Source organism: Podarcis liolepis (assembly GCF_965112155.1).
Source record: "Podarcis liolepis genome assembly, chromosome: 1".
Lineage (NCBI taxonomy): Eukaryota > Metazoa > Chordata > Lepidosauria > Squamata > Lacertidae > Podarcis > Podarcis liolepis.
Window position 1 is genome coordinate 45,057,254 of NC_139554.1, and position 26,950 is coordinate 45,084,203.

Here is a 26,950-nt window from a genome sequence, read left to right on the forward strand (position 1 = left end):
CGGGGTGAGCTCCCCATTGCTCGATCCCTGCTCCTGCCAACCTAGCAGTTCAAAAGCATGTCAAAGTGCAAGCAGATAAATAGGTACCGCTCCAGCGGGAAGGTAAATGGCATTTCCGTGCGCTGCTCTGGTTCTCCAGAAGTGGCTTAGTCATGCTGGCCACATGACCCGGAAGCTGTACGCCAGCTCCCTCGGCCAATAAAGCGAGATGAGCGCCGCAACCCCAGAGTCGGTTACGAATGGACCTAATGGTCAGGGGTCCCTTTACCTTTTACTATTCATTGCTAAAACACACTTCTCACAGACTCCTTCCCCCATCTCAAATCTTGATGCCATTTTGCTCTGCTTTAGTTGTATTTATCCGATCTGAGTTATGCTCATTTCTCAATAGTTTCAGTGGCTGACTGTTGCTTCAATAGAACTTATGGGGTGGGGGGAAGCGACTGCAAACTCAGAAGGCAGCGAGACATTCCACAGCTAGCCTCTTATACAGTCTACTTACCACCAAGTTATATGCACGGATGGTTTTGTCTGCTGAGCAGGTGTACAACAAATTCCCAAAAATCTGAATCGCATTCACTGAAGCTGAATGACCCTCAAAGGCCCCTTCCGTAGGTTCTTCCTCTTCGCCTGGCTCTGAGGAGACTTCTGTCAAATGCAATTGTCAAAGCCTTCCGTTAACTAAACATACTGCTCATAACACCATGGTAAAAGAAAACTGAAAGAGGAAAGAAAGAAAACATCCACTCAAAACTACCAGGCGCTGAACCAATGAACGGTATCTGACTATAGCAAAACCAACCAACCAACCAACCAACCAACCAGCAATAGAATAATAATAAAGCCCAATAAACCCAACATATTGTAACTGTAAAAAGCTCCTTGACTGAAGGAATAAGAAAAGGAGTCAAGTTGTAAGCTAGGGTGGGTGAGGAAATCACAATATGAAATGAGCTAACTCATATGTATATCTAAACAAGTCTTTGGCTTAAGAACACATTAGGAATAAGCTGAGATCAACTCTTGGCAAGATGGAGGCACTGTGGGTGAACAGTTCCTGTTTCTGAGAAACTGATTAAACAAGCATGTTTTTAGCAGGCACCAAAAAGTATACAGTGGAGATACCTGCTTGACTACAGCTCCCATTTTCCGCAACCACTGGCCATACTGACCGAAGCAGAGTATTAGTATTTGTTGTTGTGTGCTTTTAAGCAAGCTTTCTGGGTTTGGAGTCATGTTTGGGAACACAGATGATGCTATAGCACTCCATATTGCAAAGAGCTGCTCAACTCTCTCCCACCTCCCCACAAAGCCCATGTGCTTATTTTTCCATTAGAAAATATATATATACCTGATGAGTTTTTTGATCCTCTTATTGAAGATATGGATGTTTGAGTCTCAGCCACACTACAGAAGATAGAGAATGCCACGGCTATTACAAAATGCTAACACAAAAGGACATTAATTTAAAATGCTTGGCTACAAGGCCTTGTAGGGAAAATGTGTATAGGGAAAAGGAACAAAGCTATCACCAGGACAATGAAGCAGCAATCACAAAGCACTCTATGACACTAAGTTTCCATTTTCCAATAATTATTTTTCAATTCTTTAAATGTACTTCAATATGGAAAATTTCCTGCAATCTCTTTTATGGTATTTATAAACCACTTCTCTGTCCAAAGGTTCCTGAGGCAATGAACAAACTCAAAATAGAGAGACTATAACATCACTAAGAGTACATCATAAACAGATTTTTTAAAAACAAAGTAGCTCATGGATACACAATAAATGTACACACAGAGAATTGTGTCCAACAAAGTCACCGTGTTTGTGCAAGGAATTCTGATTGCACCATGGAACTTCCCATTGCTTCTTCTCCTCTCCCCCCCCCCCCCGCCTCTAAAGGGTTATAGCGGCCCTCAGAACAAATTCGGGGGCATGGGGTGAGGGAGAGGAAGTTCTGTTGAATAAGTGTACCGTATTTTTCGCGCCATAGGACACACCGGACAACAGGACGCACCTTGTTTTAGAGGGGGGAGAACAAGAAAAAAAATTCTCTCCCTCTCTGCACAGCGCCCCTTCAGCGAAGCGGCAGGAGGCGCTGCGCAGAGAGGGGGAGAATTTCCCCCCTCTTGTTTTCCCCCTCTAAAACAAGGTGCCGTTTAAGGTGCGTTCAGATGCCTTCAGGCGGCTACCTTGGAAGCCTGGAGAGGCTTCAGGCGGCTACCTTGGAAGCCTGGAGAGGCTTCTCACTCTCCAGGCTTCAGGTTCCTTTCAACCTGCTCTTTGGGGCTGGCGGGGGGAAGCCCATCACCAGCCCCAAAGAGCAGGTCGGGGAGCAGCGCAAAGGCGCGCGGCTATAGAGGCTCCTGCCATAGCCGCATGTCACCTCTCCAGCCGGCAGAGGGTCGCGGGGCTATGCTGTCTTCACTCCATAGGACGCACACACATTTCCCCTTCATTTTTGAAGGGGAAAAAGTGCGTCCTATGGTGCGAAAAATACAGTAAGTCCTTCCTTGCACAAATGGGACGACTTCCCTGGATATAACACCTGTTTCCCAGCTTACCTTCTACCAATGCCATCCTTGTAGTTTGTTCCAATCTCACTGGTAGAGCTCACTTCATCGTAGCCAGACCGAGACGCCTCTCTCAGAAGCTGCTCTGAGGAACTCAGCGCATCCCTCTTAGAAGGGCTGTCTGGTTTTTCATCCCCCGATTCTGATGAACTGATGGCAACCACTTCCAGAGGAGATTTGGGGACTTCCACAAATTCCAGAGACGTGTCACTCTCATTCTCGTCTTTCTTCCGCTTTCCTTCCTGAGCAGCCTCTGCATCCTCTTGCTTTGGAGGGGTGGATGTTGTAACTTTCCCCCCTCTGGTCCCCTTTACCATCTTGACTTTCCTTAAAGGCTTCGTTTCACTTACATCCTGCTCTGTATCGCTGTTCTCAGGGACATGGGCTGCTCGCAGTGCTTTCTTCTTCTTCAACTTCTTCTTTTTCTTGCTCATTTTGCTCTCCACGGAGACCAGTGCAGAAACTGCCATCTGCTCCGTTGCCTGTCTGGGATCTTCATCCGCAGGCAGTTCAGGGGGAAAGGTTGGGCTCTGAAAGGAGCTACTGCACTGTTCTACAACTGTGTTGTCTGGTGGGATTTTGTTTTCTTCTGCCTTCTCTGCCAAGAGCGATGGTGAATAGCTGGGGGAAGACCTGGCCCTTCCCTTATCTCGAACAGGTTTCTGCATATCTTGATTAGACTCTTGGAAATCAATAAGTGCAGACAAAGACATGGTAGCAGAGATAACTGGGTACAGCAAAGGTTGTTGGCTCGTATTCCCTGAAGAAGATAAAATAGCCCTTTTCACTTTGACATGGCCAATTAGGCATTCGTGAATCCCAGCCTTAGTCATATGTGGCTTTAAGTGGTAACTTACAGAGCATCCCAGATGTACAAACTATTAATCAACATGGTCACCTCCATATAAACACCTTGATAGCTCATGTAATTTAGCGTCAAACACTGGATTGCAACCAGAAAGACTTTGGGTTCCAACCTCTTTCCGTGAGAACTTGCAAGGTCTTGCTCTCTAACCTACACCAGGGATAAGGAACCTGCAGCCTCCCAGATGCTGTTGGCCATCATCCCTGATCATTGGCCATGTGAGAGTGCCACAATTCCCCATCCTTGAATTGTTTTGTTCCAAGGATGCAAGTAAGAAGCATACTTTGGAAATGAGAAGCCAATAGTCCTCTTGACAGACCACATGCTCAGAGTTTTGTGCACAACTGGCATGTTTCTGGGCTGACTGGGAAATTCTGGGGCACACACATAGGTAAAGGTAAAGGTACCCCTGCCTATACGGGCCAGTCTTGACAGACTCTAGGGTTGTGCGCCCATCTCACTCAAGAGGCCGGGGGCCAGCACTGTCCGGAGACACTTCCGGGTCACATGGCCAGTGTGACAAAGCCGCATCTAGCGAGCCAGTGCAGCACACGGAAACGCTGTTTACCTTCCTGCCAGTAAGCGGTCCCTATTTATCTACTTGCACCCGGGGGTGCTTTCGAACTGCTAGGTTGGCAGGCGCTGGGACCGAGCAACGGGAGCGCACCCCGCCGCGGGGATTCGAACTGCCGACCTTTCGATCAGCAAGCCCTAGGCGCTGAGGCTTTTACCCACAGCACCACCCGCGTCCCGGGGCACACACATAGATAATAATAAATACTACTATGAGTGGGCATTGGTTTTGTTTGTTACTATGTTAGGTATTTTGTGTTTTTCCATTGCAAACTGCCCTGTGATCCTTGGATGGAGGGCGGTATAGAAATTAAACAAACAAACAATATTAATAGACAGAATTATCACCTGCAGAAGACAACATACCATTCTGAAACAGAGCCTCTCCCTGTGAAGAACATGGAAACCTCTGTTCAGGAATATTCATGCTCTCCTCTCTAGGCTTTGGAGATGCAGGTTCTTGCTTGATTTGAACAGATGAATCAGGGATTGTGATGGCTCCAATGCCACTAGTGATTTGGAATGTAGGTGGAGTGCTTGCATGGACAGGAGCTGCCAAAGGAACTGCAGGTATCTGGGCAGAGAGAGGTGAAGCAGATTCCAAAAGAGGAACAAGACCACCTGGATTAGCAATTAGATCCTGTGTTGGCTGAAGTTTGTTGTTTCTTTTTTCATTTGAGCCACTGGGTTGAAGTTGCTGCAGCTGTTCGGAAGGTTCATAGGTTTCTAAGGAGACAACATGGAGCATTTCACATTAAAATCTCTTAAGCAAACAAGGCTCCCCAAATCCAAGTTCACATATAACAGTAATCCAGGTTTCATTTTAACCATGGTCTGCTCAACAAGCCACAAGAAGTCCTATAGATAAACAAAAAAAACCCTATGGCTCGTTTCTTCAAAGCTTGGTTTGTTTTCCCACTGCTCTTGTCTTTGTAACTCAGTGGGCATATAGGAGAAGGTGGCCCAATGAACTATGGTTAAGCGTGACTGCTGAGAGTTCAGGCATAATGCCAAACCATAGCTGAAACAAGTCAAGGTTCTTAATCCAACAATAAACAATGGCTTCATACAGTGGGCTGTTGACAGAAAAAATAGGGGCTGCTCTCCTAACCTCTTCACCCATTCTCATGTTAACTGATACTCTATGATCAGTGAGCCGTCACTTATTCCACTATCTATTTTCCTTGACTGTCAGTACCTCAGAGCATTCAAAGCACTCAGGGACCTTACATACCCGTGTCTTGAGTAAATGCTACAGCAGGGACCTGAGGATCTCCAGAGGTTGTTTGACTACAACTCTCGTCATCCCTGACCATTGATCACACTGGCTGCGACTGATGGGATGTGTAGTCCAACATCTGCAGAGCCACCCCTGCATTACAACATTCACCAAATCCTCTTTTCCTTTGTTTTTACTTTAACTACTATTTGAAGAGACTCGTTATGGCGGAGTTTTAGAATCTCTGTCTTGAATAATTCAAAGGAACCAAATTACAAGAGAAAATACGTTCTTACTATAGACACTTGGCACAGTTTCTGCTGCTATATTCCATGGACCCAGCTGCTCACAAGCCTCTCTGCCTGAACTGCCAAGAGGTGGTCTCAGATTATCATCATAGTTCTGCATTACTAGTGGGCACCTGAGTAACTTTAATAAATATGGACTCCCAGAGCAATGCAAGGTCTGCTTCAAGTACCTTGCAATCCCTGCAGGATCTGAATTCTTTGGCTTCTCAAAGTGCCCATTTCCACCGATATCTAGGAGACAAGAGAGATTCAGTCAGGTCCATCAGAAGACATCCTTCTGAAATCTTCAGAGTTACAGCTGATGGCCTTCGAAATGTCAAAGTACCTGCTGTTTCAGTACAAGCAGTCGCTGGACTTCAATATAAGCTGCCTGCAGAGCAGCTCGAGCTGGCACAAGGCTTCCATCCACACAGTGCAAGGACTTACTCAATTCTTCTTCCCTCAGAGAAATAGACAACAACTGGTCTACCTGCGAACGCTCTGCAAGAGAAAGTAAGTTTCAAGATATGACACAGCCTGCTGCCACTTTTAGGACATTCAGAAGGTATTTGAGAAATGTCAGCTTTCTGAGATGCAGTTCATTAGAGTAAGTTGTCACATTGCTTCCTAGTGAAAGGAGACTGGAAGAGATGAGGTATCAAGCACAGTATTAAATTTGTACTTCTGTTTGATGAGCCTGGCATAGTCCACAAGTAATGGCCAGTCTTCCTTTATCAACCCAAGGAAGGCACCACTCATGGGAAACCTATGCAACAGAGTTTGGCTTCAAGGGAGGAGAACAAAAATAATCAGAATTTGTTTGGTGGGCCTCCTAAAACATTTATTTTATTTTACTTTATAATATTTTTATTAATTCTCACTGTAACAAACATCACATATAGATAAACATTAATAAGAAAAAGTTTAAAAAAGAAAGTAATAAAAACTTCATAATGCTGTTTATACATTCAATAAAATACCCAAAAGTGGGATTTCTACAGTCTCCTGACTTTCCTCTACCCCCTCCCATGGTTCCGTTATTGCATGATTACTTTATGCATGTCCAAGTTATATTGTCCATCTAATTATATCTAATTCTTTATTTTATCATAATAATGCAAATGTTTCTTAGAATCCTGCTGATGTATCAACTTGTATTGCAATGCTTTGATATACATATAATAAAAACTTCCCATTTGTTTTTAAATTTGTTATTATCCTGATTTCTGAGTTTCTCTGTTAATTTAGCCAGTTCCACATATTCCATTAACTTAATTTGCCAATCTTTTTTGTGGGGATCCTTTCCTATTTCTAGCATTGGGCTATCAATACTCGTGCAGCTGTCGTCGCATACACAATGAGATTTTTTTATTAATAATAATAATAATAATTATTATTATTATTATTATTATTATTATTATTATTTGGTATCTCCTTTCCTATAATTCCTAATAAAAAGGCTTCAGGCTTTTTAACAAAAGTTATTTTTAAAAGTTTTTTTCAATTCATTATGTATCATTTCCCAAAAGTTTTTTATTACTTTACTTTGCCACCACATATGATAAATCATACGTTCTACTTCTTTACATTTCCAGCATTTCTTTCCTCTTGATTTGTACATTTGTGCTAATTTGACTGGTGTTAAATACCACCTATACATCATTTTCATTTAATTTTCTTTTATCAATGTACAAGCTGTAAATTTCAAATCGTTTTTCCAAAAAATTCCCCATTCTGGCATTTGGATGTTATCTCCCACATCCTTTGCCCACTTTATCATTACACATTTGACTGGCCTCCTAAAACATTTAGACTGGAAAAAAATAATGCAGTGCCAACTAATTTATCACTGTGACCCACCTTTTTTGCCTTTAATCTTTCTTCTTTTATTCTTTCTTTCTAGACTTGGAATTTCAGGAGAGGATCCCTCCTGCAAATTAAATATATATTTTTGTTAGCTAAACTAGCATATAACACAATTTGGTAGATATTCCAAGACACAAATTGTGTACCAAGCCTATTTGAGGCAGACGTGTTTGAACACACAGGAGACATCATTGGTTGGATTCAACCTATAGGTTGGACTTTGGCTCCAGTGAAATCAAAGGGACAAGTGAGACACAATTTAAGTTAGGCCCTGCAGAACCTAAAGTGAAATAAACATACAGTATGTTCCTCCATTGCAGGGGGTTGGACTAGATGACCCTTGGGGTCCCTTTCAACTCCGTAAGATTCTATGATTCTATGCATTTCCATTGAGGTGTCAATTTTGTTTTTGAATAGTAACCGAATTCCTCAGTCCTCTTGATCATACATCCACTTAACTGGCATTAAGTGGACATATTCTTGCCTGGCATAATTGCTCAAGGAAGGTGTGAAGCCAATGAGGGGTGTGGCCTTGGGAGAGTTCTGGGGGCCAGATGAAGGCTGCATATGGCCCCTCAGTTTCTCATTTCTGCTATGGACCAAAGAAGCTGCCATGACCAATTGTAATCAGCGGAATCTAACAACGTAGTTCTGCTAGTGCAAGGGTTACGATTTGCATAATGAAACTTCACATGCCATCCCCAAATCTGCTCTGGGGGGTTCAGAAAATATTTAGGGGACATACAAGGAAGAGGAGAGGGAGGGGAAGTTCTGTCGCACAGCCAGAAGTCCTTGGTGCTAGTGGAAATAAGGCATTTGATATAAGAGAGGATGTGTCCGGGTATTCTTACACTCAGGGCCGTTTTCAGATTCTGTCACAAGGTTTTAAATGCGCAATGGGTTCCATGAATATCTGGGCCACTTACTCCGGTTGCTCTTCTTTTTTTGCCAATTCCCTGGCTGTCGTTCTGCTCATTGCCCGATGTGTAGCTGCTGTCTGTAGCGGCCTCTAGAGTGCTGAATGCTGCGAGGGCTGAAGCCATACAGAACCTTTCCCCTGAACTCTCCAGCATGTCTTGAGTTTCAAAGGCCTGGGCCCTGTAGTCAGGGCTTCTTGGGCTTTGTCCTGCACTAAACGCTGTGAGTCTGTTCACATTAGGGGGAGACTGTAGGCTGAGCCTCCTTCCCCTGGAATCAGTCCTGTCAGACATGTACGGTGAGGAAGGGAGAGAAGAAGACTCTTGTTTCACACCAGCCACAGCAACTGCAAGCATCTGGGAGCCGTATGTTACATCCTCAGTGTTGGCAACCGAGCTCATTTGTTCATTTTCTTTGCTTGGGCCTTGACTGCTGAAAAAACTATAAACGGAGGTGGTCTTATCTACAGCCACACTGCTTTCGGAGAGACTACGTTTCCTAACAGTCCCAGGGGAGCCTAGGGATATCCCTTCCCAGTGGAAACCTTCAAGGCTGGTCAGGTCACCTTCTTCATCCAACTCAAGTTCCTCTTGTTCATTCTGGATGAGAGGAACCATCTCAATGCCAAACCTTAAAAAACAATAGTGATCGTGAAACACTCAGTAGTGAAAACTCTACCAAAAATAAAGGCTAACACAGAACTGTTAAAAATTAAGTTTCATGTATGGCTAGCTCTGCAATAGCAATGATGCTGTGTTATTGCCCAAAGATTTGAAATTCACAGTTGTCTTACCTTTTTGGTTACTGAGTTCCTGAAGATCCACCAATCAGGACAGCTCTTCAGGAAATCAGAACCCAAATAACACTTTCAAATAGCAAGCAGCGACATAACAACAGGTCAATGATCTTTTCTCCAACACAGAAGGAAACTAGGAGGATACTGCAAAAGCAGTTTACCTCTGGCAAACGTAATTGTGATGGCAAAATTACATTGACTGCCTACATTAAACCAGTGGATCACCTTTCACTGAGGAGGGTGGAAGTGGAAGAGATTTGGTTATTGTTCCACTGAAAATTTTAATTTAAAAAATTACATAGTTACAATACAAACTAACTAACATATCTGCAGCAGCTGCAGTTCCTCTTTAAAAGATGGAAATCTAGAACAACTGTAGCAAATCTGACTCACTGGGCTGAGAACGCTGCAGCTGTGCCTTGATCAGCTGGTTTAAAGGCGAAGATTGTATCTGTGAACCAAGATTTGGTGGCAGTTAACAGAAGGCAAATGGTGAGCTAGGCAGAGAGGAACCTATACTGTGGGAAATCTTGCATATAAATGTAAATAAAAATGTGAAACTGTTTCTTATTCTTACATCCCTTTTCCTAACCACATAATACTCCTTTAAAGCAAACTGTTAAGTCCCTAATGCATCTTCTCAACCAAGAAACTTACAGGTTTATTTATTTGGTAAATGCATAGGCCACCCTAGGAGTTTTGAACCGAAGGGTGGCCTATGCATTTGCTAAATGCATAGATCTTTGATTACAATACAGTTTCAAATCTGATTAAGACCACCAACCTGGGTAAACCTTTGCCAAGTTCTTGCTTCTTCTTTGTCACCTGCTGAATTACCTGCTCCCAGTTTACGTTTCTTCGAGACACGCTAATAATCTGCCGCAAAGTAGGCTTGAGCCCTGATTCTTTCTCAGCTTCGCTCCTCCGGTGGCCACTGACGTTGCGAATGCGCCTTGCACTGTTCAGGTTGGGCTCAGGTAGATGTGAGCCAGTTTTGCTCTTCAAGTTGGTGCGCCACGTTAGGTCTCTTTGGAGAGAAGCTGGAAAGCCAAGTTTACTCAGTTCAGGAAGAAGAGGGCCAGAGGATTGCCCTCCTGCATCTTTCTGCAGCTCGTGATTAGAATGAACTGCATAGCTTTCCTCTTCTGGAGCATCATTTGATTTAGTCGTGCTTCCGTCACCATCCTCTTCCAGGGATGCTTTCAAGTCTGTTTCTAGGTCATCTTGAAAGTTGGATAGAGATAGAGAGCCCATTTGGAATTTGGTATATTTGTTATCAGTATTCTTCAACTCTAATAGATAGCCCCCTTTTTTAGTTGCCATATGGTCAGGTTCAGCAAGATCACAAGTTGAGAAAGCATTAGAGTGAGTACTTTTGGTTCCTGTTCCATCTCCAGAGTTCTCATCCTCCAGTCCATCTTTCTGGGGCTCATGCATCTTCAGAGACAATCCTGGACCTTCAGTACTCCACTTGTCATTCCCATCAGTCTGAGTATCTCTACAAGGTATCAAGCAAGAGTTTTGGAAAGACTGGCTATACTCAAGTTCTTCTTTGGCATTTTTTAATGCTTCGTCTAGATTTTCAGTGCTGCTACGCACATGTGTGGTGCCTTTTAAACTGTTATGGCCATTACATTCATTATTCAGCTTGGATCCAAAGGAGGAGGAATTGTTAGCATCTAAATTTAGTGCATTTAGTTGGCTCTGGCTCTCTCCGGATGATGACGATAACAAAAGCTGGACATGTTTCAAGAGATTCTTTGGGCTTCTTTTTTGAGAAGATGGCTTTATATCGGGAATAGCCAGAAGTGGGGACTTCAAAGATGGCATCCTGCTACTTTTGCCTTCAGCTTGGTCTGATTTTTTCTCACTAGTTACACCTACTGCCTTCTTACATGGTGCAAGTTTGTTGGATGCCATTTTGTAATTGGGGGATGCTGAATAAGTCTCTTCCCATTTTTTCAGTTTGGGGTTATTGGTTTTAGGATCTGTGCATTTTGGAGACGATGGAGAGCATGACAGACGACCAGAATCTGCTTTCTCCGGAGTTGTAGCTACATTCTCATCACACAGTGGCTGCTGTTCTATCATTTTTAGAGAGGGATATGGAGCCCAGCGATTTGTTTTTTCTCGGGAAGGGCTGTTGCTCTTTCCATTGACTTTGGAGGTCTTGCTCTCTGGTTGCTCAGAAACACCAAAGTTTAGTAACCCATCTGAAGGAAGCTGATCACTAGTGAAATCCAAAACACAATCCCTGTTGTCATTTTCATTAGCAAGGCCCATATAAGGCACCATAGAACTACTGTCTTGCCACTGCCATGCATATCTTTCTCTATTGTATTTATCCTGTGCATTTTTGCTTTTTAACCAGGAAGCATCCACACTATCTAACTGGGAACTATTGTTTGGAGCCCTGCTTTTTCCTAAATTCCACCCCCTTCCGTTTTGTCGACCAGGCTTCCAGTTTCCACCTGAATTTTTGGCTTGCCAGTAAGAAAATGTATTTTCTCCTTCGGAATTCCACTTGGAACTTCTTCCCCTGCCGCCATGGTGCCACCCTGGTATTCCTCCTCTGGCATTCTGATGCCAAGCACCTCCATTATTCCCATAGTTATGATAGCGATTTGGAGACACTCCAGTATTATTCTGATGCCACCCAAGTCGTCCTCTTTGCTTGCTCAGATGCCTGTTTGCATTCTTAGGATTCCTTGCAGGGTGTGTGAATTGGCCTTGTCTGGGATTTAAGAAACCGTCACCTTCCCAGTTCCACTCCCTCTGCGACAGTCCACAATGATATCTTGATGATGAATCGTAAGTGTCTCGGTCTTGATAAGTTCTTTCATCTTGTCTTCTTTGTAATCTCCTGTCACTGTTTTCTGTTTCATGGTTCACACGGCACACTTCACCTGCCCTATAAAGATAGAAGTATTTTAATCTGGAGACTAAATAAACTGTATTTTCACTCATTTGCAATAACAGTTTTCAAAAAAATAATTAGGCCTGATCTAAAATATCTCTGAACAATAGACATGCATTTTGCCCCTGGTGTGCTGACCAAAGGCAAGCAGAGGCTGGAAATTTGTACTGCCGAGTGAGGTAAGCCTGAGATAGCCTTTCAATTAGTCAACCGGCAGAAATGTCATATACAAATCAGTCTCCACTGCTTCATCACATAAATACAGCATAATTATGTTACAGTCATTCATTAAATGAAACAAGGATTAATTGCACACTGTCAACATGACAATGATGGCAGTCCTATTGGTCACTCCCCCAATCTCAGAGGATAGCTATGGAAGGCAGAAAGGATCTCTGGGAGAAAGGATGATTCTGTGCTGTTGAAGAATGAAGAAAATATTTCTTCTCCCATTTGGGATTATTCATCAGGGAGAGAGATGCCATATACCACATCAGCTTCACCGTCCACCTACTACATGATAGTGAACTGAAAAGTATATTGGAAGGATATAATGTTTTAAAATATTGTCTAAAAATAAGTTAAGAAAAGTAACCAGTCCTCCTGAAGATGCAAATTCAACATCTGTGCTGTATGTAGATAGCTACCTTGCCTAGCTTCAGTGAAAGATGCTCTAGCTTCAGAAAAAAAGATTCAGCTTATATGCATTATATCTAACGGGATTTTCTAAGACCACGTATTACAATGCTTGTGATTTGGCAATCTGCTGGCAGGTTGCCCAAAGGGCAGGATTTAAATTTGCCAGCAAAATACATAAAAAGGCTTATCACACATTCCAAGGAAAAATGCTTGCTTTTTCATAGCTAGCGCAATATTCCCAGCAACATTAGGCTGAATTCCAGAACTACATTATCCTGTAAAAAAAATCAAGAGGGCCATTTTTCCTTTCTCACTGTAAGCCACTGGAGACATAAGGATAGGAAAATTTCACACTATGGCATCCATCTTCACAACCCCTGATCACGGGTATGCTTCAGGTTTCAAGTTCCAGATCCCTTTTTAACTCTGACAAGACTCAAATGCTCTAGTAGTTCCATAAATGGGCTTCAATTATTATTGAATCTGTAGATCATTGCAACTTACAAGGAGAAAAGAAAGTCACGAGGACTGATAGATTTCCACCCACCCCTCATCACCTCTGCTCATGCTAGATCAAGAATACTTTCCTCCTCTGCCAAGTTCAATTCATTAGGAAGTTTCAAACGTCCCCTACAAAGAATCCAAACAGAGGAATAGGGAAAAAAAATTGAACTTCTGCCAGCTAGAGAAATGTTCACTATGTTGAAAGTTATTAGAAGAAAGCTGATCAATGTGGCTCACTTACAACACAAAGAGTGTATCCTAAAGATAGATTTACTTGGATGCAAAGATTCTGCTGTGTGACTGGAATGGAATGGCTGAAATGGGATGGTGATGGTAGTTCACTGTTTTCTTCTCCACCACCAGCAGCCCCCACCCTCAAAGTAAAGCAGGCTCTAGAGTTTTGACCACCCTCCAACAGATACTGGGGAAGGCAGCAGGAGGTAGAGGAATTGGTAACCACTATTACACCCCATGGGATCAGAAGTGTCCACAGATCCACCCCATGGAAGGCAAGAAAGGTGCAATAAAGCCAAAGTAGATTCACGTTATTTAAACCACACATAACAAAATGTATCATGGCACAAGCAATGAATACTACACAGCAGATTAAAACACAATTTGAAGTTATGCAGAAAAACCTAGAGAACAGAATTCTATCCATAAATTGGATAAAGAATTTCATTCAAACCCAAATGCATTTCTAGACAATAGAAAAGTAAAAATAGTTCCAGGTTCAGCTGACAGACAGAACAGTAAGGAACAAACCTATAAATAGTCTCGTTTCACAGTTCTATGGTCCCTATAATGGTTTTCACAATTAAATAATTTCTAATAAATACAAGCATGCATATTTAACTACGAAACATAATGCATTCCCATTACACTGGATGCAAGTTAATTTTGTATGGTCTAATAAAGTAGGCTACAAATGATATAGGCTCAGTTAGCAAAAGGTTTTCCAGTTCTGCCGTACGCAGCATGAGCAAAAACATACAACAGATAAGTTTGCAAGAAGAGGCCTCGTATATTGATTTAAAGCCAGGGAAACCAAGTTTAACGGTCCATCCCAGAGTTATCTGCTCCGTTGGTCTACAAGTGGTCTTTGGGCAATGCTACAAAACTTGCATACTAAAAATAGTAACTTATGCAGCTCTTACAACTTTCCCAGCCGCCGCCACAGACTGTACTAAAGGCACAGTACACTCTTGGCATCATTTCCCTATATTCAAAGTGTGTTGAAGAACTCCACATCGCAACTGCTAAGAAAACGTGAACACACTCACCGGTTCTGCTCATTTCTTTGCTTAATTAACTGGATGAGTTCCTTGTCAAAGTATTCTTCGTTAGTCTCTTCTTTCCCTTCTTCTCCATCGTGGGCTTCGATGTTGTCTTTGTGCAGCTGGCTGGAGATGTGCTTGGCATACGCCGACAAGCCCACCACTGTCACCCTGCACACCTGGCACTCATGATTGCTGTCCCTGGGGAAAGATGGAGAAGCTGGACACTCAATTTTTCCCACAGGCATGGCAAACGCTGCTGATCTTAACTCAGTTTCCTCTGAATGTGCAAGTCTCACATCAAACGTGCACAAGGTCTAGCAATCTGCATTGCAGCTTTCTGAAAGCCCTGCAGGTTTAAAAGTTCTTCCTTTTGCGGTTGTAGTTAATTTCAATGATGTCTGGGTGGATTTCAGATTTCTTTCCAACAATCAAGAGGTAAAGGACTTGAGAATAATCAGAGTGTCAGCTGGGATTCTTCTTGGATTGTTGTACTCAAAACCTTGTCAGAGGAAACATAGCGGAGGAGGTGGCAGAGTGGAGGGCTTGCAGAGCTAGCAGAAGCTGCTCTGAAGCACCTCCATGGTGCCAGCTGCACTGGGGAAGCCCGGCGATAAGATTCTAGATTTAAGCTCTGTCTCAGCACTCCCCCAATGAGCATCAGCAAAGAGGAGGGGAGATTACACCTCTACAGCCAATCCTAACGCAGTGAAATCTAAACTGGGACAGCTGGCACAGTGGCCTGGAATCCAAAGACTTTACAGCACAGCAAATGAAGGGAGGGAGTCGCCTGCTTGCTCTACTTTATTTGGTTCATTTATTTGGTTCATAAGATGCAAGCTAAATCCACTCTCTGCTCCGCAAGGATTATTGTGAAGATACAAAATTGTTTCAGTTGGAGGAAGCCAACAACTGTTTCAGACAAGTGTGTGAACTCTGGTTTCATCTAAGTCTGCCAAGAAGGGGGGTGGAAATCAACACACACACACACACACACACACACACACACACACACACACAATTTTGTTTCATGTTTTGGGTGAGGGGCAGAAAAAAATACATATCTGCAGTCCTTTGGGCAAACTACATTCAAATTTTTTATTTTGCTATTCACCTTCACTATTTTCTCAAATGAACTATTTTCGGTTTTTTGTAACTATGATCTGCAACACTCATCCAAGAACTTCAGACTTCATTAGAGGCTGAAAGTTATACTTTCACATGTACATAATAGGTCATAATAGGCAACAGAAGGGGGAAATAGATCTTCATAGAGAGGTTGACATTTTGCAGACTATTAAGACTCAGTGACCTCTCCTTCGGCCCACATGGGAATGGGGGGGAGGGGAGAGAATTTGCATTTAGAACCCGCACTTTTGAAATTCTAAGACTCTTGAAACTTTGTTTAAGCCCCATGTGATCTGACCAGAAATAACCTCTCTTAGCCTACACTGACCCAAATACTGACAACCCCCTCAAATTTTCTGCATCTCACTCTGGGAAACATTGCCCTCACTCAGGCATACTTAAAAAACAACAACCAAAAATGTATGTTATACACTAAGGAAAAGGCAAACACAGTTTAGGCATTTTGCTTTTTTAAAAAAGCTTAGTGCTGTTATATATTACATATGTGAGTTTCTGCCTAGCTGTGAAGTCACATGGCTAAAATATTCATAATGAAGTGAGAGAACCCACACACCCTCGCCACACACACACCTCCTAGATCACAAGCATCTTCACTATCCTGTAAAGAATTCCTCCCAAAGGAAGTTGAGGCCTAGGAACTTTCTTCCACCTCTGCAGCTTTTTTAAAAATGTGAAAAACAAAACCGGGGGGGGGGGGGAGGGAGAATATTTCACCCACTCACAAGATATTATATTAGACTTAACAGCCTTTTTACACAGTTTATACTAAGAGAGACCAGCTGATTGTTAAACAAAGTGTTAGGCCTCTTTAAAAGGCTTTCAAATAAATGAGCTGTGTACTTTCCACCAACTCCTATTTAAGTGCAAAGGCTAGGAACTAAAGAATTGTACAGCTATTGAAAGCTCATGAGAGCTTTGGACTGAACATGTGTTGGTAACCTCACAGTAGGATTGCTGCAATGTGAGGCTACCCTTTGGATTGATTCAGAGGTTGCAGCTGGTACAGAATGCAGTGGCTAAGCTGCTTCTTGGGGTGGGGTGGGGTGGGGTGGGGTGTGGGACTACCAGAAGCATATAACAACTTGCTTGCAGCCTTTACACTGGCTGCCCATTTGCTACCAGGCCAAGTTCAAGGGGCTGGACAGGTCACCTTATACATCCAGTAGATTGCTGTGGTCTACTGGAAAGTATTTCCGGCAAGAGCCAAAGATTTCAGAAGCCAACTCTGCAGTAACTCAGAGGAGGGCTTTGAGTATGGCTGCCTCTGTTCTGTGTAACAGCATTCCTGTTGAAATATGACAGACACCAGCTATCCGCACTTTCCAGAAACAGTTATAGGACAGCTGCATTGTAGGGGGTTGGGCGAGATAATCCTCAGGGACCCTTCCAACTCCACAATCTATGATTTTTAGCCCAGCAGGTTTTTATAGCTGGATAAGGTTTTAGTATTGTTTTAAATGTGTTTACTGTTTTGTGTTTTTAACTGTTTTCAACTGTTTTACATGTAAATTGCCTTGAGATGGTGGTTTAATATTATTATAACAACAACAATGGTAGCCGTCTTTCTATAGCGCCCCCTCAAAACAAAGCTGAGGTGAATGAGAGAGACCTTTTTAGTGGTGGGTCTGCCCACCACTTTGGAATGCCCACATTGTTATTGTTTCAGCATCAGGACAAGCCTTTTTGTGCTCTTCCTAGCATTTTAAGATCATGTTTTAAGTCCCTATGGTATGTCCGCTTATTCGTTGGTTTTAGCGCCTGTAATCGGCACTGTAGTTTGACAGCAAACCCAAAGGCGCACTCCTCTGTTGTCTCCAAGAAAGATGAAGTTTTAGGATTTATTGTGGATAATGGTTGTGCTTTGAATTGATTTGTATAATGTGAAGAGAACATGTTTATGAGGTGTTAATTAAGTACCTCGGGTTAAGAACTTAATTTGTTCCAGAGGTCTGTTCTTAACCTGAAACTGTTCTTAACCTGAAGCACCACTTTAGCTAATGGGGCCTCACGCTGCCACTGCCACACAATTTCTGTTATTATCCTGAAGCAAAGTTCTTGACCCGAGGTACTGTTTCTGGGTTAGCAAAGTCTGTAACCTGAAGCGTCTGTAACCTGAGGTACCACAGTATACATAAATCAATAAATAAAATATTTGCCTCAACACACACACACACCGCCCCGCACAGTGTATCTTAGTATAGCACAGTTCGCTCCCTGGATACCACTACTTGCCCTCTCACTGTCTATACAACAGGAGTGTTCCCTGCTCTCATGGATGTCACATAGATAGCAAAAATAACTTTGTGTGGAATGAGTTGCCTCTGGATTTAGACTAGGATACCTCTAAACAAGGGAAAAGCAAGTCCCTGTGGTGAAGTTTTCGTATGCATGTTAAAAAGCTGACCCAATCCAACGCACCACAGACAGGCACGAGCACTGCACCACTGAAATAAATGATACACATTCATATCTGCCCTAATGTGAATGTTAACCAATCAAAGACACCCACAGGAGAATTATAAATATAAAAACCAATAGAACCTTGCTTAAACCTTCAGTGTGAACCACATTTGGCATCAGAACTTATAGAAATGTTAACAGTTGTAAAAAGAAAGAAAAAAAGGTTGGTTCCTAATGGGATATTTTAGGAAGTTATTTAAAATTATTGTTCTAAAAATTAGCTAGAATAAGCAAAGCTCGAGTTACACTGCTCAAGTTAATGCTGATGACATTCTGGTATCAGAGCAACCATCTCTCAGCTGTTCTGCAATAGAACAGATGGGGTCTCATTGCCAAGAACAAGGTCAGCCCCCTGTAAGGCTTGATTCGAAGAATGAACAAAATTCATCTTACTCTAAAGCATTTCTAAAAGCTGAGTAAAGATAAATTCTTCCTTGGACAGCCACTCCAACACTTTACTCGCTTTGCTCCACCTCTGAAAATTATGCATGCATGTGCACATGCATATAACGCCCCCCTTCCTCCACATACATTGACTGAACTTTGAAATACCAAAAGGCTCAGTTCAATTGCTGGTCTCCCCATAGTGGCTAGCTAGGAAGTTCACAAGTGGGTCATGATGGAGGCCAGCCATGCTTGATGACCAGAAGCGTATCACCTCTAAACATGCTTCAGTTGTGACCTAACAGCCAGGCATTTTTCTAATCTATTTCTAAGCCATCCCTAGCAACATGAAAAAGCAAAGAGGCATAGCAGAGGATGGTTTTGATCCACTGCCATTTGTGCTATGGGACCATCGATTGTGCTCTTTGGCTAAGTCCACTGCAGAGATGGTAACCAAACCCAGACTTTCTGTAACAAAGCCAATATTTTTACCCACTAACCCACGATTCACTTGAAAATAAGAATGCCAACACTCGCCACAGGCCCTGAGCTCAATTTTACCTTTTTTTTCTTAATGGACATCTTCTAACACCTGCACATTACTTTGAGACCCTGTATCTTTCTGTAAAATAAAAGTATCTATACATCTGAAGTCACTGAACTCAAGCTGCATGTAACTAGATTCACAAATTGTATTTAACCAATTCTTTTACAGTGGTACCTCAGGTTACAAACACCTCGGGTTACAAACACTTCAGGTTACAGATTCTGCTAACCCGGAAGTAGTACCTTGGGTTAATAACTTTACCTCAGGGTGAGAACAGAAATCGTGCGGTGGCAGCGGGAGGCCCCATTAGCTAAAGTGGTACCTCAGGTTAAGAACGGTTTCAGGTTAAGAACAGACCTCCAGAACGAATTAAGTTCGTAACTAGAGGTACCACTGTAATTGTTAACAAACACCCTTAGCCCTCAGGACAGAATCTGAAGTAACGACAAAAGTCTGCCTAAGCAGCTGAGCATAAACGTCATCAACAACAACCCCTGGCCCAGTCACCAAATCATATCAATCACTGTTGATTTGAACTTTAAAGAGTAGGGGAGATGTCCACGAAGTTGTAATATCAGTGCAATGACTTTGGGTTGTGGAACTTCCCCTTCTTCTCCACTCCCCATGTGCTCCCGGGGTTCTTTCAACCCTATGGAGAAGATCTGAGGAGCGGGGGGAGACACATGGGGACAGCAGAGAGAAGGGAGGTTCCACTGTGCAAAGACAAATCCTTGTCCTAACAGAACTACTTCACTGGACACTGCCCTGTGAGCTTAACAAGCTGAAAACCCTAGAAAATACTGTTAAATCATCCTTGTGAACAAGTTCACATAAATTGCTAGCCTGTAAACATTTTAGTAGCCTGCTGAGGGCTGGCAGAGGAGGAACAGAGAACCCCTATCCCTCCTACAGCAGCCCTCTCTACTCCTGTGCTTTCCTTCTCTGGCAGCCGGTTCCGCTGCTGCGCTGAGCGCTGAGGATGGACAGAGCATTCACTTGCATGCATGGAGTTCCTCGTCGCCTATGGCTACCAGGCTAGTGCTTAAATACAAGGCGTGGTACCAATATCATTATACTTAAAGTGACTGCATTCCACACAAGATAGAAGGGTTGTGTTCCAAAGCCCTTCATCGGGTTTCAGCAAGACATAGCTGATACTGTTATAAGCATACCTCCCTTTCAGATTTTCAAGTTCCCTGTGGTGAAGCATACTTCTCATGTGCTCATCCATCTCCTAAAAGCAGAAAAAGTGTTAAAGTATAAATAGCCAGAAAACAGAGCATAATTAAGTACTCCTCATCCATATCTATCAATTTCCTCCTATTAAATTTTGTCAGTTTCTTTGATGGCTTATCCCACTATCCACTGTTTTTTACTGGCGAAGAATGCGAAATCACCTTTGCAGAAAAGGTGGCACTAAACACAGGAGAAACAACATTTTATAATATAGAAATGAAGAAGGGCATCTGCTTTTATACTGTTCAAAAAGCACATTATACATGTTCTGTTCTACAAATATATAATATTCTCTCTGTCTCTTAGGATTCAATTATTTGATTAGGCAACTATTGTACACACTCTTTTGGGTCTTTTATATGGATCTGAAAAGGCTTGCACATTTCCAGCCATTTTTTCTCATTAGTTTCCTTTGTATAATCATATCTAGGTCTTTTACATGCTCTTCTTCCCTCCCAATTATATACCTTCCCTCCCCGGTTATATGTGTGGTTATATTTGGCCTCCATTTCTTAAAGGTGTACTATCCAGAGAGCCACATTAGAAGATTTATGAGCGATCACAAAGCACACAGTGTTAAGGATAACTGGGCAACACTTAAGTATTTTAGATGAACAATGTTAAAATGTGTATTGTGCTAGTCTAATTTGTTTCTGGGACTTCATCCTGTAGTTTAGTGTGTATTCTGGGCAGAAAGTGAGGCTAGTCTCTGTAGCAGAGCTCTGAGAAATCCGACTCTCTGCTCATGGGGACGTGTCAGTTCTAATAGAAGAGAAAATAGTTATTAAGAGACCTCTCCCACCCACCCCTTCTCCTCCTCAAAAATTCCTCGGTGGTTAAGGACTTGACCTGACCTATACAAATGCATTTCGTCTAATTCTATTTTTGCTCTGAGAGCTCTGCCTGATTAACTTCTTATAAGGTCCAATTCTGACTTTACATTTTGTACCCAAGCACACATTACATGTGCACCTCACCAGGTATGAAGGGTGTATACACATACAATTCAATCTGCATTACTTTCAGAAATTCAATTTTCCTGGCCACCACTTCCAATGTGGGGTTTTTTTTGGGGGGGGGCACTCAGCTGATTCTTTTATTGTTCACCCACATACGTGGGTTCACAGGGAATCATATATTTAATTCCCCACAGAGGGGCCCTTTTGTAAATCCCAGTGCCATCATCTGAAGCATGGTCGGTGGAAACATGAAAAGGGGCAGAACACATTGCCACAGAAGAGCCACTTAACCCCTTCTCTGTTGTTACTCTGCTCTCGGGCTTAAAACCTTTTTGGGCCCTTTCTCACTTAAACTTTTTGTTTCTCCTGGAGTAAAGTTATGGTAGTTGCTGTTGTTTCTTAACATTGTGAGCTTAATATTTATTATTACCATTATTAATATGAATTGATTTTAATGTAATGAAAGCCACCTTGAACAACTCTGGAAACACCTCTGGAAAATTAAGATATGCATCTTAAAACAATATAGCCTCTTTCAGAAAACTACATTTGATTGGGATAGTTGACATTTCAGTTTACCTTTTTTGAGCTGTATATGATGTGACACAATATACATTTTCTTTCTCGGACCATAGTGAACACTTTGAAAATGTCTTATCCGACCCCTACAAACAGGGGAAAAATAAACCATATTCAGTAACACTTCAACAGTTTCCTAGTTTTTATGAAAAACCAAGTGTGACATTAAAACAACCAAGCACACCATTTTATTTTCATTCTGTCATTCACATCTTCAGTTTAGCTATAGTTCTTTTTCATAGCAACCTAACTGCTATCTCTCTTTGATCAAGTACTAAAGTAATGTTTCTGAGCACCAATGGTGGCCATTTAATCTTGGGCTGGAAGGAGGATACATTGAAGAACCGAAATACGTTGGATAAAATTCAAATTTTACTTGCACAAATGGTGCAATTTAATGACATTATTGTCATGAAAGGATAGTTCTTTTGTAAAAACTACATTTTTATTAATCATTTTTCTTGCTATTTCAGATGAAAATCAAATCAAAGTTTTGATAAATTCAAGATAAAACCAGGAGCATGTCTTGACCACTACAGAAAACGATTGAGTTTTAAAGATTAAGCAGCATATGATGAATAAAATAGCAAATGCTGTATAGCAATGCCATCATACAGCACATCAGTTTTTGTTCACATCCTAGTCATGTTAAAGTAGATATATGCAAATATGTCTTCTACACTATTTATTTAACCATGCTAGATATTCATACTAACAGATATATCAGAAATATGTATAACTGCTTTGAGTAGTATATAACGGTAAGTATTTTTTTACAATTGAGTGGTATATAGCTTTATTAAATAAATAAATAAATAAAATAAAATTAGGCATTTCAGGAAGCAGTAATGTAAGCCCAGTATTTTTTTTTTTTTGGGGGGGGGGGAGAATCTCCTTCCTGGAATAAGCTGTCTGAAGGTGAACTGTCACATGGTGAATGCACAGGGCTTTGCAAACTAGGATGCAGCTGGTGAAATGTAAGAGCAATAGCTATGAGCCCCACTTTCTATGTCGGTTTTGGGCTCTTATTGGGGCATCTTAGGTTAATAGCCAGCCGCTACTGCTAATACAGGAATAACACTGCACTAACATACAAGTTTATTTTAAGAACTACTGAGATAATAGGTGGGATGTGATAACAATAAATACTTAATAGTATTCTGCTTAACGAGTATTAAACAGGAAGTCTCACTGGGCTAAACACAAGCTCTGAGGCTTGTGTTGCCTTCTCCTAACTGAAACAGACAATCCTACTATAGTAATATTATAGTATATTGAGAATACCAGACAAGATGCGCAGATAGATTACAGGACATGACTGCATAAAAGTATTTTTCGAGAAACATAGGTCGAGGGTCAATATTTAAAACACCCTTTATACAGGACGCAAACCGCTGCATAACAGCTTCTATGTTAAGAGACTGCAGAATCTGCCATTATTAGAATGCATGCTTTCATCTTTCTTGTACCATTTGTACACACTGACTAGCAGTTACATGCAGGAACTGCCGAAGGTTTTAACTCACAGAAAAGAATGTTTCTGAAGTATAACTGAGGAAGAGCTCTTATGTAGAGAGAGTCATCAACAAACTAGCCGGTAAAATTCTGTCAGGTACAGACATTTAAGGTTTTGTGTGTGTGTGTTTGTGTTACGCTGGAAAATATCTCCCACTCCAAGCAGAAAACTTTAAAGCATCTATTCGGGGGGGGGGGGAGCCCAACCCTCAATAGCTGCGGCATAACTTTCATGACTCTAAGATGAAAAGAATGCCGTTCAAGATCACTGCAGTCAAGCAGCAAAATTATAAACATCCCTTTAAACTTCTGAAGCTTACTTTAATGTGAAAAGGAACTTGTGAGTATTCTTAAAAGCAGGAGGTGCTAATCCTTATACGGAATATTGTGGATTTCCTTGTCGGCTATAACTTGCTCTCTGTGCCTAATATTCTATGTGAGCATTGCTTTGTAGTTGATGAATTAATGCTCACTGTATGTTTAGCATATTGCTTAAAATTGGCTCAGTGTTTCTGGAATTTGTGGGGCAGAAGGGAAGCCAAATACTTAATAGGCACAGCAAGGTCACTAGAGTAGGCCCGGCTTTTAGAATCAGTTAGCACACTCCGTTAAAGTGACTTTTACCAAGCGGATCTAAAATTACACCTGCTTTGGTGAATTAGAGTATCAGAGTAACTATACGTGATCACAAGAGGAGTTTAAAAGGATTCCCATCAGCTGCCCAATCAACTGCAGCCACTTATGAGAGAAGGCTAAAAATACTGGCGGAGGTCAGCTGCTATTGGCTGTCACTATGGGAGGCAAGGGCAAGCTTCTTTCTGCAAAGGGACCGATCAGACTGCACTCAAAGAGGCAACAGGTTCTGGTCTAGAATCAAGTTCTCAAGGGCTCTTTCATGTCACCCAGGGAAGGTCACAGGAGGAATAAAATGCCTGTGGAAAAAAGAGGGGTACAGCAGGGCCCTCCTTGTTCTATTTGTGAGCCAGGTGACCTTATGCATCCATTTACCTGACAGGTATGACACTCCAACAGAAAGGCCTTGGGGATATGTGCCACACCCACTTGGATACAGCAGGCAAAGCAAGGAAACTAAGAACCATTTGGGCAATGGGAGCAGCACAGGGAGTGAGGATGGGCTGGTTCAAAAGAGGAACAAGGAATCTATGCAAAGAGGTGGCAGAACCCCAAGGCTCAAGCTTTCCAGGCAGAGGGCCTTCTCGGTAGTGGCGCCTGCCCTGTGGAATGTCCTCCCAGCAGATGTCAAGGCAATAAGCAACTATTTTACTTTTAAAAGACAACTGAAGGCAGCCCTCTTTAGGGAAGTTTTTTAATGTCTAATGCTGTATTGTTTTTAATATTCAGTTGGAAGCCGCCCAGATGGGTGGGGTATAAATAATAAATTATTATTATTATTATTATTATTATTATTATTTCCTCCAATGAAAGAAGGACACCAGTTTCCTAGAGTAGAAGGCAAGAGTTCTGGGAGCAGATAAAGTGCTATGGGAGGAAATCCCTCAGGAATCCTGGGTCCAAGCCATTATGGCCGAACCTTTTTCAGACCAACAGCCACATTCCTTCTGGGCAACCTTCCAGGAGCCACATACTAGTGGCAGGTGAAGCCAGAGGCAAAAGTGGAAGGAGCAACAAATGTTAATTTTGCCTTTGTACAGTAACCGAGGTCCTAGACATCCTTTGAATCACCCATGGAGGGAAGCATTATCAGAATGGAAGGACACATTTCAGGTGGGCAAAAACACTCAAGGGGTTGCAAACAGGGCCAGTGAGAGGTGTGGTCTGGGAAGAGTTCTGAGGACCAGGTAGAGAGGCTTGGAGGGCTGCATTTCACCCCTAGGCCTGAGGTTCCCCACCCCTGCATTAAGGCTTTAAAGGTAATCATCCATATGTTGAGCTGTGCCTTGGAGCAAACTGGCAGTTGGAACATACAGAACAGATATAACATGGTCCAATGGTTATGTCGCCACTAAAATCCTTGCTGCTGCATTCCAGATCAACTGCAGCTTCCAAAGACTCTTCAAAGGTAGTTCCATGCATAACACATTGCCCTTCCTATATAATAAAAAATAAAACATTTATATCCCACCTTTCCTCCAAGGAACTCAAGATTGCCTACACAGTTCTTCCTCTCCGCATTTTATCCTCCCAACCATCCTCTGAAGTAAGTCAGGCTGAGAGATAGTGAACTTCATGGCAGAGTGGGGATTTGAATCCAGGTCCCCCAGGCCCAAATCCAACACTCTAACCATTACACTACACTGTTTATTCCAGGGACTGACCAGGACTTTGAGAGGATCACAGGCTGAAGCAGTCGGAAACTCACCTAGGGCAGTCAGGAAACCTTTTGGCTCCACCTTGCTCCAAAGGTGGATGTCCCACACCTTTCAGAGGTTAGAAGCTTTTGTGAGTTGAAAAGGACCATATATTGCCCCTCCATACCCAGATCACTCTACTCCTGTACAGAACAAAAAAACCAAGCCCAGAGTATGTCCTGGACCTATGGTTGCCATGGAGGCAGAACCTCCAAACCTACCCCTCAGTGCTTTTTAGGAAGTAGTGAGTGGTGGACCCAGTCTAGTTTGGCATCCATCTGTCTAGAGCAGGGGTCCGCAAAATTGTTTGCCGCGGGCCAGTCCACTGTCCCTCAGACCTTGTGGCGAGCCGGAGAAGTAGCATGGGGGGGGGGGAGCTGGAAGAAGAGGCAAGGGGGGCAAGTAGTCCACCTCCCCACCCCCACCCGCTGCGCTTACCTTCCCTGGGGCTGCTGCCGCCACCACCGCTCCTGCTGCTTCTCGTGGGTAGGCAGAAGGAGCTCATCCGCTCCAATCTCTGGCCCACAGGAGCACCCAGGGCGGCAGGGGCAGGGGGAAGATGAGCAGCAGAAAGGGCTGGCTCTGGAGAGGGGCTGCTTAAAATGGCACTCAGCCAGCCCCCTTCCTCCTCTAGGCAGGGCAGGGAGAAGCCAGGAGGAGGGAGGGAGGAGGCACCGCCGTTGGGGGAGCAGGAATGGAATGGCGCAGGAAAAAAATGGCACAACCCGAACGAACAGAATCCCCATGCTGATCCACGAACAGTTCGCGGGCTGGATCCTGAAGGCAACTGGGCTTGATACGGCCCGTGGGCCTTAGTTTGCCAAGCCCTGGTCTAGAGACAATGGAGTGCACCTCCAGGGGCAAAGCCAAACTGCTGAAGAACCACAGTGCCTGCTGCAAAGATTGGTAACTAATAACTGCTGCCTCCCACACTGTTTTTGCTGCGTTAGCACAGAAGTGACTTCTCTGGAGCACAAGCTTGGGCAGTGTGTATGGAGGCCCTGGCATGCCCAGTTGACAAGACCCCCCTCTCGGCCTCACTGATGTAGTCTAAAGGAAAGCAGAGAAATGTGTTTAGCACCAACGGTTCCATGAAGTTCACTGAGTGACCTCAGGCCAATCAGTCTGACCTAACTCACAGGGTTGTGACAAGGATGAAACAGAGTGGTGGAACCATGTATGCCACTTTGAGTGCCTCAGCAGAAAGGCAGGATATACCGTAAATGTAACAAACAAACTACATAAGCAAATGTTCTGTTGTCTATTCCAGGCATGTCCAACAGGTAGATCGTGATCTACTGGTAGATCACGGGGTGTTCCTGGTAGATCCTGGTTGATCTCTGGCCCCTCAGCA

At 42.9% G+C, this 26,950-nt stretch overlaps 1 protein-coding gene across 5 annotated transcripts in view; it reads right to left on the reverse strand.

Annotated features, from left to right (window-relative positions):
• Window positions 1-26,950, reverse strand: part of ZNF106 (zinc finger protein 106) — a 44,311-nt gene that overhangs the window by 14,744 nt on the left and 2,617 nt on the right. For 3 of the 5 annotated variants that reach the window (XM_083505667.1, XM_083505669.1, XM_083505668.1), the window contains exons 2-13: window positions 21,752-21,837; window positions 20,150-20,211; window positions 14,444-14,638; window positions 9,885-12,011; window positions 8,313-8,934; window positions 7,381-7,450; window positions 5,867-6,021; window positions 5,712-5,772; window positions 4,381-4,740; window positions 2,568-3,336; window positions 1,352-1,407; window positions 503-648 (exon numbers count right to left, since the gene is read on the reverse strand). In XM_083505667.1, the coding sequence (XP_083361793.1) occupies window positions 503-648; window positions 1,352-1,407; window positions 2,568-3,336; window positions 4,381-4,740; window positions 5,712-5,772; window positions 5,867-6,021; window positions 7,381-7,450; window positions 8,313-8,934; window positions 9,885-12,011; window positions 14,444-14,638; window positions 20,150-20,211; window positions 21,752-21,805 (4,677 nt within the window). In that variant the 5' untranslated portion in view covers window positions 21,806-21,837. Of the gene's footprint in view, window positions 1-502; window positions 719-1,351; window positions 1,408-2,567; window positions 3,337-4,380; window positions 4,741-5,711; window positions 5,773-5,866; window positions 6,022-7,380; window positions 7,451-8,312; window positions 8,935-9,884; window positions 12,012-14,443; window positions 14,639-20,149; window positions 20,212-21,751; window positions 21,838-25,607; window positions 26,892-26,950 lie in introns of all 5 variants that reach the window. The other 2 variants (XM_083505670.1, XR_014526796.1) reach the window with 2 other exon arrangements.